Source organism: Sceloporus occidentalis, unplaced genomic scaffold (assembly GCF_023333645.1).
Source record: "Sceloporus occidentalis isolate IW3139 unplaced genomic scaffold, rSceOcc1.0.p SCAF_197, whole genome shotgun sequence".
In the NCBI taxonomy this organism is placed as follows: domain Eukaryota; kingdom Metazoa; phylum Chordata; class Lepidosauria; order Squamata; family Phrynosomatidae; genus Sceloporus; species Sceloporus occidentalis.
Genome location: NW_028317177.1, coordinates 808,130 through 820,716, shown reverse-complemented (window position 1 = coordinate 820,716; position 12,587 = coordinate 808,130). Strand labels below are relative to the sequence as shown.

Sequence of the window (12,587 nt, the reverse complement as noted above, 5' to 3'; positions counted from 1 at the left end):
ATACTAAACAAAATTCCTAGTGCTGTTCGATGCACAATGCATTCCCAGAAATAATTATATATACGAGTAAAAGTTTGCCTGATTTTTGCTGTTGACAATTGTCATGTGACCTATCAATCAAACATTGCCATAGAAAGTTAAAACGTTTCTGTGTTTTCTATGTGAAATACATTGATAGACCTGCTAAGGTTTATTTACCTAGCATTCCAGAGATAAAAGCCACAAAAAAAGACTACATCTTGACTAGCCTTTACATGCTTAGTATAATACTATAACTCATATTCATTTTCAAGAATTCTTTCACTTTGTCGTCAATGTTATATTTAACCTCTTACAATGTGAGAATGCATGTTTTCAATGCAAAGATCTTCTCGGTAATCCAACAGTGCTATTTTCCCTAGTCTATCAGTGAAATAAGTAAATTGTTTAAGAGCACTGTTTTTTGACCATGTTGTATTTGGAGTTTATTATAAATAAGCCATACCTGCAGTAGTTGGTAAATATCTTAAAGAAGACCCATTTCTTGTTCATACCTAGTGAATATTCACCGCACCAATAAATTGTATTTTTTTTCTTCCAACCCATAAGAAATATGTTAATGGAAAGAGAACATCTGTGCAAGCTGTGCCTCATAGTTAATTCATTAAGTTAGGGACTAAATACCATCTTCCAACCAATGAGCAGGCATTGATTTTTATCTTTATGGTTTTTCTGCTGGCCCAGATTAAATAAAAAATAATCTGCTACAGATGGTCTGTTTTCTGCATCACCACTGGTAGAGCTAAGGAAATGTAGTGGATCTCTGCCAACACTGTGGAGCATGTTCTAAAAATGCAAAAACAAAAGTCTAAATAGTGATGCCGCATGCTGTTTGTAATCTCAGTTTATTAAAGGGTTAACCATCAATTGATATTTTCCAAACAAATTGCCAGTAGGGAGCTAGCCGACTCATGGCTTCTTGGAATTAGAAATAACATTTGATTTTTCATTTTCGACAAGCAGGTCTAAAATGTCAGTATATCCTTTTTTTAAATGCTAGAAACACAGCATATTTGCTTATATGTACATTTCATCACAAAATGAAAATACACCCTTGATGTGAAATATATTTTTATGCTTACAGCTTACCTATTCATACATGATATGGCTTTTCCCTTGAATACACTCACCTGCAGAGTGGAGGTTGTAAGCCCCTCCTCGTCATACAAAAAATAATATCAATAAATAAAACAGGCCCTTTGTCAATCAAGGGAGGCAATCATTCCCCGCTCTTCTCTCACCCCATGCATAGTGGCATGAGAGAGAAAATAAACCTGGGTAGTGTGGACCCTGTTTATTTTTATTTATTTTGTTCAGGGAAGCATAATTTTTTGCGCGTTTTAGGTGAGGGTATGTGAGTTCAGGGGGAACGTTTCGGGATCTGTTTTGTAGTTGTGAAGCTGTAAAGCACCAATCTGTAAAAAAATCTTGCCTGCACGAGTAGGGATTCACAGACATTCTTATTTTCTTTCCACTTATTTTATGGATACATAGTAAACCCAGTCCATTTTTGTGCCTTGGATTTTATTTTGTTTTAAAACAATGCTTTAAAACGAAGGAGGTTATATTGTTTTAACTCCATAAATTACAGTATATGCCTAGTCTACTTTCAGGGAAACTGGACCTCTTAAAGCCCCAAAGAGTCTTTCCCCCCTGTAGTAAAACTTTTATTTAATACAACGTTCCATGTAAGATGTAGCTTTGTCCCTCCATATCTGGTGACATTTCGCCTACAAAAATGTTCAAGCTGATAATGTATATGGATAAAGTAAATATAAGACAGACCAAATAATATAACTGCATTGTGTCTGAAACAGTCTGTACCAAAGCAACTCATGCTTGCTACTTTTCTTTGTTGTTCTAGACAAATGCGGAATGCAAATGTTTCCATGTGTATTCATACATACAATGATAGTATCCAGATTGAAATGCAACTCAAATCCCCACAGCAATACCAATTTAAGACTGTGTATCATAGGAACGTTTTCTATAGGTTTTTAAAATAGAAATATGGCTGTACTCATGTAATATAGCGAGGCAAGCGTTTTTTGCTTCTCTTATGCCAGAAAAAAAATCAGGGTTTTAAGACTTCATTAAAACAGTATTGACCCCCTTTTATCACATGTGCAGGTTTAGTCCATAAAAAAGCAGTAAAATATTTTATGAACTCATATTTTACTCAAAGAGACCTCGCTGACCATATAAATGGGATGTTTCCCCCTCTTTGACCCTACATGACCCATTCATTAGGTAATTAAGGCAGAATTATGACCTTGTTCCATTGATGTGCCATGTTTCACAATACCATAGATAACTGCTACATAATCTAAATAGGAGAAAGAGACCTCCAGTGAGATAGTGAGACTAAACCAACTGGCCTTTATTACAAAACAAAAATCTTCATTTTCATTAAATGTTCACATTTAGTAGCTGTCCTGGGTTTAGCAGTTTAATAAAGTTTAATCTAGGTAATAGCTTCAGTGAAGACAGTTGGTTAAACTTAATTTATTTAGCTGATTTTGCTGGGGCTCTTGGGCCATAAGCAAAATGTGTTCTTGGTGCGTCCCGCCATTGCAACTTAGTTTGGAGCACTTAAAATTGACATTTAGGCTGTAAGGTTGGGAAGAGCTGAGCTATCAGTTCTAGAGGAGGACTCAGAGCAGTTGATTCTTTTGGAGGGTCAATGACTGTGAATTCTGCACAGGTCTATAATTTCTGTACTGTATGTTCTGGAGTAGACCCCTGGAGTATAAGGAGGGCTTAGGGCAGTTCTGGAGTAGAGCCCAGGGTTGTTCTAAAAATGCAAATCAGGCGTATGCAATTAATGTTTCACATGCACAAGCCTCTCAGTCCTAAAAATTCTTGATAACGGTTATTAAGCACTTGAAATAACAACATAAGGATGATGCTTCTGCTTTTTTTTTTTAACAAGGGCAAGAGTGACAATCAGTGCCATTCTTATTTGTTATTCAAACACCGCATATTGTGTTACAAATGATCTGTGCTGGGAGAACGAGATGAGGTATTGCAGGGATTTGTCATTTCCTCTGGGGTACAGTGTATTTGTGTCACTGTATACCAGATTCCCCTCTGAATATGGTTCTACAGTCACAGGTGAGAACGCAGAGTAATATGATCAAATTTCATTTTATGCCAGGCTACACTGGAGATGGTTAATAATTACTGTGAAAGGCAAGCGCATACATACATACATAAAATCAAGACATATGAACGTATCATAATCTACTCCAGTTAGTGTTATGTCCTGTGCTTATGGTGTCTCTTCTGGTCCCCATGGTGAGGAACAGCCACTGGATAACTGTACATGAAAGGATGGAAAGTTGAACAAGCACCATTGCCGTTAGTGGGCATTTTACAGAAAAAAATGCATCCCCTTTAAATAGAGGCAGCAGAACCTGCTGTATTATCATTACACGGAGGAAGAAGAAAATACAGACTAGCAGAATACATGCATTCTTTTAACAGCAAGTGTATAAGAAAGGGCAGAGGGATGCCGAAATGGCGTAACCCCTATGTCCTGAGCCTGAATGATTAGGGACAGGACAGCAATAAAAGAAGCACACAGGAAAACCTTCAAGTGTGAATAAGATGTACATTGTGTGTTTATAGGCTATTTTTGGGGTTATCTAGTATTTGTCGATGTCCCAACAGCCAGTCTTGGGGTGCTTTTCTGTCATTGGGCCTTTGCATGCCACGTACAGCTCAGATCAGATAGCCAAGCCTGGGAATCAGCATTAAGTATGAATCAAAATAGCTAACTTTGTTGTTTGTGGAAACCCTGCATTCTTATCTGGATCACCTTGGCAATCCCAGAGGGCTCCATTTATGATTAGTTAAAGCAAATCAGTGTATTTTATAGTTACTCACACCTTAATTTATCATCTTTTTAAGAAGCACCTAACACACTCCCACGTGTTTTCTGCAAGAAGCTTAAACATAGAAACATGGAATCGATTACAGATAAGAAAGATTCGGCCCAATTCATCTGCCCATTTTTCCTCAGACCTTAATCAGTCCGTCATCTCTTCTTAGATTGAGGAGGTCTGACCAGAGATCTATAAAGTGCCCAAACCACCTTTCTCTTCCTGCTACTAATGTCTCTAGCTATACAACACAGCACCCTGCTGGCTTTTCCAAGGTGCTTAATTGCACTCTCTGGTATAGTAATCAAACATATTCCTCTATAACATTGCTTGTAACATGAAACTGAATAATTCTGGAAACTGGTTTGTAGTAGTAATAATAATAATAATAATAATAATAATAATAATACAATTTAAAACACAACATATCAATTGAATATTATTTGGCGAAAAGTTTGTTATCAATTAAATACATTGCTTAAATGTTATCATTTTCACTAGGCTAAGTGAAGTAATAGATTTCCAAATTTTCTAAATTTCTGAATAAAAGAAAACACACTAAAACGTCTTCATTCTTTTTCTGTAGTGTATCAGAGGTTTTATTGTGTAACTCAGGTCTGTGCTTTAAATTCATTTTCACTTGAGAAATAATTGTCTAGGGGGAATACTTTGGCAATGTATTTACATCTAGTGTTCTGCGCTAACACCTTTCCAAACCCCGAATCTGACACCCTACACTTTTTTCTGCTTATTTCTAAATCTGGTAAATTGACAGATGGTTACATGTAAGATTACATAATGAATGACAAATACAGGGGCCACAATGCCACCTTGTGGTTTACAAAGTACCTCACCTTGATTAGTGATCTTGGATTTCCCTATATTATGTAAATATTAATTATTAGTATCTAATTTATCAGCAAAATGCATATTTTGATATACTGTATTTTTTTAAAGTAACAAATATAATATTTTTATTCTTCCCATGTATAGATAAATATAATCCAATGTGTATATTCGATCTAGATTTTTTTTTAACAATCTTGCCAATCTACAGCCCACGTAACAGGTCTTTACCACACATATCATAAAAATATGAAACTTAATCTATACAAAGAAACAAAATTTTTCTGAACAATGGTGAAAAATGGATATAATCCATGAGGAAATTTAGTTTTTAGGTGAAGTTGATACTTTTTTGGGCCAACATAAAAAGGTGTAAAGTTACATAAACTGTCAGGACATTTCTTCAGATGGAAACTAAAGAAGAGATCTCTGAGGTCCTGATAACTTATGTTATTTTATATGACATAAGTTTTTTTTTTCTTTCAAAATAGTAAAAAAAAGAAGAAACTAAGCACCCCCATTACACAAACTAAAATCAATAAACAAAAAAGTGATGCGCTTAGTGTGGCCCCCGAATAAAATTGCATTCACATGGAAACTGATGGTTAGGAGGTAACACTGGAAGTAATTACAAAGAGCTGGTATTGTAGATCTCTCTCCCTTTTATGTTCAGGAATATTAAAGGCAAAGTTTTCTTAATTAATATTTATTATACAAAAAATAGCATCCACGATGTTCCTAGCAGAGATCCATAAAATTAGGAAATAAAAAACCAAAATACATAAATCTGTTAAAAACAATTTGTAAAGCAGCTCTGGAGATATCACTCAACGCGTTTCGCCTTTTTGAAGCCAAACACGTGGAAAAAAATTTAAACAATAATCAAAAATGGTAAAGTTTGCAAACAGACTGATCACACATCCTATGCTCATTTGTTTGGAGTTAGAACATTTAGCTATGATTCTACTTTATTCAATTGGAGACTCATCAATGTGTGCACCTAGGTATTAATATTTGTGTTTTTGTTCAAAGGGTATGCAAAGTTACACTGTAAACAAAGTTTACAATGTAAATTAGGCATATGCAGTTTGTAGTATTTCGGCAGCACGCAAACACACATTTTTGTATCTAGAATGTCTCATTTTGTATTATGTATCAGCAGCACATTAAGTCTTTCTTTACCATGTTAGCATAGTCCATATTTTATTAATTTTATTAATCACTATATACATATATTTCTGTGTTTCTATATTTCCTTTAGGTGTCCAACTCCTGGTTGTGATGGCTCTGGGCATATTACTGGAAACTATGCTTCCCACAGGAGGTACCTATAAAGAAGTATACATTTCTGATTGTTTCATTTTGGGATAAGTGTTTTTAGGATTATGTTTAGAAAGTGATTCTGGTGCAAAGTGGTTTTCTTGCCAATGGCGCAGTCTAATTAGAAGGACCATTGCAGTGGTGACTGTGGGGGTAAGACCAGAGTCTTAAAACGTTGCGTCAGGATAGCTTCTCTTACCAAGCCATTGTATTTAGTCTTTTTGAATACTACGCAGTATAGTATTTTCAGAAAAAAAGTTTTCTGAGATAAGGGTTCTACTTTAAAATGGCATGTTACACTCATATAACATAATGAAACATTTCTTAATAATGAAACATACTGATAAAATACTTAATTTTACTAAGCCGCAGACTGAATTTTGCTTCTACTGAAAACCGCCCAGTAAAAATCAGGAAAATATGAACCTGAGAGTTCAATAAAATGAAAGTATCATCTTTACTACTAAGCTTTAATTGCCGAGCAAGGTATATGACCAGTGGACCTATCTTCTAGATGCACAAAGCATGTATTCACTTTTGTTAGTGGGCTGGTGTGTTTTAAATGTCCAGACCCAATTTTGCTATGTCATCTACATTACATTAATGTAGCATATTATCTGTAGAGCAAACATTACAGGAATCAAATGTATGCCCTTTGTCTACCTTTCTCAACCATATGGGGGATTTTTGAGTGTTTTTCCTTCTTTGGGCAAAGTATCACAGTATTTCCAAGCGAGAACTGATCATAGAAACTTCCAATAGCCATCCAGTGGACATGGTTCCTAACTAGACATGTATGGTTGGATACACACGGTAGACTGTTTGAACTGCCATGTTCTGTGCTGTGTGTTTTATTTGAGCGCTAATAAATGTTTTAATAAAGTATAGTAAGAACATTTCTGTTTGAATTAGTCTTTCAGGTTGTCCTAGAGCAAAGAAAAGTGGTATCAAGATAGCACAGAGCAAAGAAGACAAAGAAGACCAGGAACCAATCAGGTAACCATATTCACAAATGTATTAAAATAATGTAAACTATCCTGTTTGCTATAACCTTATGTGCTCGATTATAAGACAATTTTATTTCAGAAAAAAAATCATCTGAAAAAACAACCTTGTCATATAATCAAGTCTCAGATCCTCTGATATAGCACTTTTGCTGAATCTGCGCTTCCTCTGCCTACTTTAGCCCCCGCACACATTATATGCATTCAAAGACTTACCAGACTTACCAAAAAGGCCTTTTGCTACTACCCTTCATTTTTCCCTATAAGGTCATCTTATATTCAGATCTTTTCTTTGTTTCTTTCGACTTAATACTGTATTTTCTTTCTTACAGTTGCTGGACATTAAACCATTAATACTCCCCATTGTTTCCTTTATTAATACAACCTCATTGCTCTGTGTTCCTTGGACATGCTCTGAAATGTATATATTTCCTCTAGGTTTCACTGTCTTTAAGTAAAAAATGCACTTTAGAACCGTATACTATACTGTACTACACATCAACTCGGATAAGAGAAGACAAATATAATGAACTCAATCAACTAAATGTCTGTTGAGTGCCATAGACTTAAATTGTAAATTTTAGCGGTAGGTATTATTATATGAAGTTTATTATAATTAACTTGTTGTTGGTCTTAATATGACCATGCAATTGAACCAAGCTTAGATAATCCTAAATATTAATGATTACAAAAGTTGTGTATTTTGAAAATTCTAAGTGTACTTTACATCTGTTTTATCTGTTCAACCAGATGTCCTGTTCCTGGGTGTGATGGCCAAGGTCACGTTACAGGAAAGTATGCATCACATCGCAGTGCGTCAGGATGCCCGCTGGCAGCTAAGAGACAGAAAGATGGATACTTGAATGGATCCCAGTTCTCTTGGAAATCTGGAAAGAATGAAGGCATGACATGTCCCACCCCAGGATGTGACGGATCTGGACATATCAGTGGGAGTTTCCTTACACATCGCAGGTATGTCATACTTATATGTAATAATGTATTGCTCGATTATAAGAGGAGGTTTTTTTCAGAGCAAATGCTCTTAAAAATAACCATTGTCTTATATTCAGGGTCGTCTTTTAATCAGACCTCAAATAGAGATCTGACTTCAAGACAAAGATCCAGATCCCCTGCAGCGCTGCAGGGGACCTGGATCCTCCTCTCCGGCAGCCGGTGGATGTCTGTGCGCATCGCATGCTTATGATCTCATGAAGTATGATTTCCAGAATTCAATTAGGAGTTTTCAACTGAACGTTTTAAAATGTTAATGTAGCATGTCCAGAAAAATAAAACTGTGTTAATACCCAGCATTCATATAATAAGGTAATAATAGGAAACCTTTTCTTCATACCTTCTGAAGAAGAAGACATCTTACATTTCAGAGGGTATGCGTTTGAGGCCCGAAAGCATTAATTATAAATAAAAAAAATATTTTTTTTGTATCTAATTTTGTATCTAATCTATACTAAACTTTCACTGAAAAAGCATTGTTTACACCTAGATCTGTGGTCAGTTTCAGGTAGTAAATATCAATGGATGTGTCATGATGTCAGCCAGGAGATATTTGAACTTGAACTTCATGCTTCTTCCGAAAGACATTGACATTTCCATGAGAGGTTTCTACAAAGAATAGAAAACACTACTTGTTCCGGTAGCTCTCTAGTGCTATTGATGTCAGGTTGGGTTTGCTATTTGAAGCTTCCAGTATTTTCCACCAGCACACGCAATGAGACCTAATTATAGCCACATAATTGTTTTTTAGTACCGGCAGCTCTGTGTTTACTGCAGGCCGAAAACGCTACAACCAACTGATTCCTCTCCATTCTACCACACCACATAACAAAAAAATTATCCAAAACTCATACGTAAAGTGATTTCCTGATTAAAAAAGGTTGTCTTAGCCGTGTGGGCCTTTGTGCTCTCTAAAACCTGGTTTTATCCTTCCAAAAATCAGTATTGCATGTGCCTGTAATAGAGAATCCAGTTCCATGTGTTCAATTGTTGAAGCTTTCTGAAAAATTGTCTTATCTTGGATTATTTTGTTGGTTTTGCCAATACAGATAGCTTGTCTACCAGCCCTTGAGTAGTAAAACTAGTAAAAGTAGTAAGATATTTCAGAAATCTCCAATTCTCTTTTCATCACCAGGCACATGCAGCCTCCGTCTCCTGTGGTCAGGCTGCTGGTATAAAAGAAGTTACTCTTCTTTCCATCAACAAACAGTGGCGTTTTAAGGATGTAACTCTTCTTCTATAACTATGTCTAAAAACCATAAAACCACTTATTAACCCTCTTATGGATGAAGCGATTGCTCCATGTTGAGCCCAACCTGAAACTAAATATTTCCTCATAGGTGAAACAAAAAATAAGAAGAACAGACCATTGCATGCCACTTCTTCTAATGTAGAAATTTTGTTACTTTGTTAATTTTAACAGTTTGTCGGGATGCCCAAGAGCCACCTCAGCAATGAAGAAAGCCAGATTATCAGGGGAGGAAATGCTGACAATAAAGCAGCGGGCGACCAATGGTATGTGTTCTTTTATACGCATCATTCGATGTTCCTATTTTCTGTTGTATCTATGTGTGATCGTGATTGGAAGAAATACCGTAGATAGTGCCAGACAAGTGCCAAAGGCATCTTTAGATGACGTGTTCTGTTACTACTGTATGTTGGCTCATTATAGGGTATTAAAAACTTGTTTTAAGAATCTGAGGAATTGCCGGTTTTCATTGAGACATAGTAACATACATGTTGGTTTTAATCCATGTTGGTTTTAATCCAAATGATTGTTTCCTAAACAATTTGCTAGACTCTTTTATTCCAGTTTCTGGACTTCAAATCAAATATTATGTTTTTTGGCTGGTGTTCTGAGTAAATCTTAAAACAAACATTGTGGAGGTTATTCAAGGCCTCAGGTTGAGTAGATATTGAGGGTGTCACAGGAATTACCATCAGGTTATTTTAAAAATATGTTGTGTATTATGAATTATGAATTTCCTACTTAAAATGTAGTGTGCTCCAAATTACAAGTTATCAAAATGTTCTCAAAATTATTGTCCATCGTAAATATTATTTGGCCATTTGTCCCCTTGTTTTTTTCAGGCATTGAAAATGACGAGGAAATAAAACAACTGGATGAAGAAATCAAAGAACTCAACGAGTCCAATTCACAGATGGAATCCGACATGATTAAGCTGAGAACTCAGGTAACAGTTTTAGCCGAGAGCTGAATGAATGTACTAATTGGGTTGTATTTCATGTTAACTATGGTACCGTTTTATGATTGTATACTCAGTTATAAAAGGAATAAGTTAATTATTTGAAATGCCACTAACTTGTTAATGAAAATAATGGACAGAAATTCCAGAAAAGCTTTTTTTCTCATACTCACCTATACTTCATGCATGCTCAGTTCATTATTTCCAAGTGAAATTCACCCTTGAATCACGGGGTGAACTTCATTTATGCTTATTTTTGCAACAAATAGCCCAAGTAAGCGTAAACAGAACTATACAATTAAAATCATTAAATACATCATCAATGTAATGTTTCTGACAGTCAGCACTAGCAATGCTTTGTGAGGTGCATGTGCATGAGATGTCTAAATTACATCATTACGTGACATATACGTGGACGCATCTGTACTTTTGTAGATACCGCTTTCTGTGGCCACATAATCATGTTGGCTGCATGGTATTCATCAACCAAGACATCAGATGTATTAATCTATGTAGTAACCGTTTAGGCAAACCTTACATGGAGGGTAAGGGTGAGGATGAGAACCATTTACCTATAATTTGATAGAAGTGTTACATTAAGCTGTGTGGCACTATCTAAATACAGAGAGTAGATCTGCTTTTTTTAGTGGAACCCATAATAAAAACAAGTTGTCTAAAAAAAGAGTGTTTTATAAATAACCTTAGACGATAACGGCACAGTAAATATAATAATTAAAAAACTTATCATATATGGATCATGAGTTTTACTTGTCGTTCTTTCTAAAGACTTGTGATTCAAATGTAGAATGATGTTTTATTGTTTGCTTTATAGAGTTTAGTGGTTATGATTTTACAATACAAAGAGGTGGAACTAAAAAAACAAAAAACTCACCGCTGATTTTTGAAATTCCCATTTAATTTTATTTCTCACAGAAGACCTGGCATTGAGTTTTTTTTTAAGAAAAAAAAAAGACGAAATGGTTAGAACAGCCCTGAGGCTATTCTAACGTTGACCTCTATATGAAATGCTATGGCAGCCATATATGAATTGTTTGCTCGTGAATCGGTTCCACCTCTTTTGCCTCATTCTCTGCCCCCTTTTCAGCTTCTGCTCCCTCCCAATAGGTACTGGACGAGCGTCCTGTTGCTTGCCAAGAACCCTGTGTTGATGAATACCAATTTCATGTAAGTTACACGGGAGGGGAGGTTGTGTGGTTGTTCCATGTAACTTACACGAAATTCAGCCGCTGAAGAATAAAAGTTGTCCATAAAAAAGACTTTAAAACCCATCACTTAGTCACACACAACTATTTTAAAACAACTCATTTTAGACATTCTTTTTTCTTTAACTCCAGACATTTTTTTATGTAATAACACTATGTAATAACAAGACCCTCTGGATGGTCAAAGATTTAAGTACCGTTTAAGTATAATATCACCTCTATTATATGAATAGAGAATGATGCAACTTATTATTTTTACAATTTCATATAATACTGAAATGTTAATAGACATATTTTATTTAATTTACATACCATTAGCACACATTTATATTACAAAAGAAAGAATAGTTAGAAAGGGTAACAAGGTTAGTAATCCTCAACGGTAAAGCCTGTACATGTACAGGCTCGCAATGCATTGTCATTAATGGATTTATGTTACAACCCCTTGTCCTTAAGGGGTTAAACCTTGGGGTTTTAAAGCAATGCATTGCATGCCGATCTGACACTAAAAACATTACCCATGGTCAAGGTATTCAACAAATGTCACAAAAAAAAATAGATTTCTATATTCATTCAATATAAAACATTACTTAAAGCTTCAACACATGACGTATCTATCCATCAAAATCACCTTTATCACACCAAACAGCATGTTCAAAAAAAGTTCATTTACTAATTAGGGGTTCCAAGCCGTAGGGAATTAATTTAATTAATTCCACGTAACTATTTATGTTATATTTTGCATGTTTGCACATTTTAGATTACCACAATGGAGAGCAACCTGAAGAACATAGAGGAGGAGAACAAAGTAATTGAACAGCAAAATGAGTCTCTTCTCCATGAGCTGGCTAATCTAAGCCAGTCTCTAATCCATAGTCTTGCTAATATACAGCTTCCGCATATGGTAAGTGATCTGACTGCTATCATGCAATTCTGCGTGTGATCCGAAAACCAATTTATTTCCCTCATTTGTAATAATGGGCAACTTGTTTTGTTGTGACATCAATATTACATTTTGAGTGGTGGTGCTTACATTGAATATACCATGAATAC

The 12,587-nt window shown here is 35.4% G+C and overlaps 1 protein-coding gene across 3 annotated transcripts in view; it reads left to right on the top strand.

Moving 5' to 3' along the window:
- LOC149278237 (myelin transcription factor 1-like protein) overlaps positions 1-12,587 on the top strand; it is a 64,920-nt gene that overhangs the window by 51,548 nt on the left and 785 nt on the right. For 2 of the 3 annotated variants that reach the window (XM_089502183.1, XM_089502182.1), the window contains 6 exons: positions 6,031-6,093; positions 7,002-7,085; positions 7,844-8,065; positions 9,528-9,619; positions 10,196-10,299; positions 12,295-12,438. In XM_089502183.1, the coding sequence (XP_089358309.1) occupies positions 6,031-6,093; positions 7,002-7,085; positions 7,844-8,065; positions 9,528-9,619; positions 10,196-10,299; positions 12,295-12,438 (709 nt within the window). Of the gene's footprint in view, positions 1-6,030; positions 6,094-7,001; positions 7,086-7,843; positions 8,066-9,527; positions 9,620-10,195; positions 10,306-12,294; positions 12,439-12,587 lie in introns of all 3 variants that reach the window. The other variant, XM_089502181.1, reaches the window with a different exon arrangement.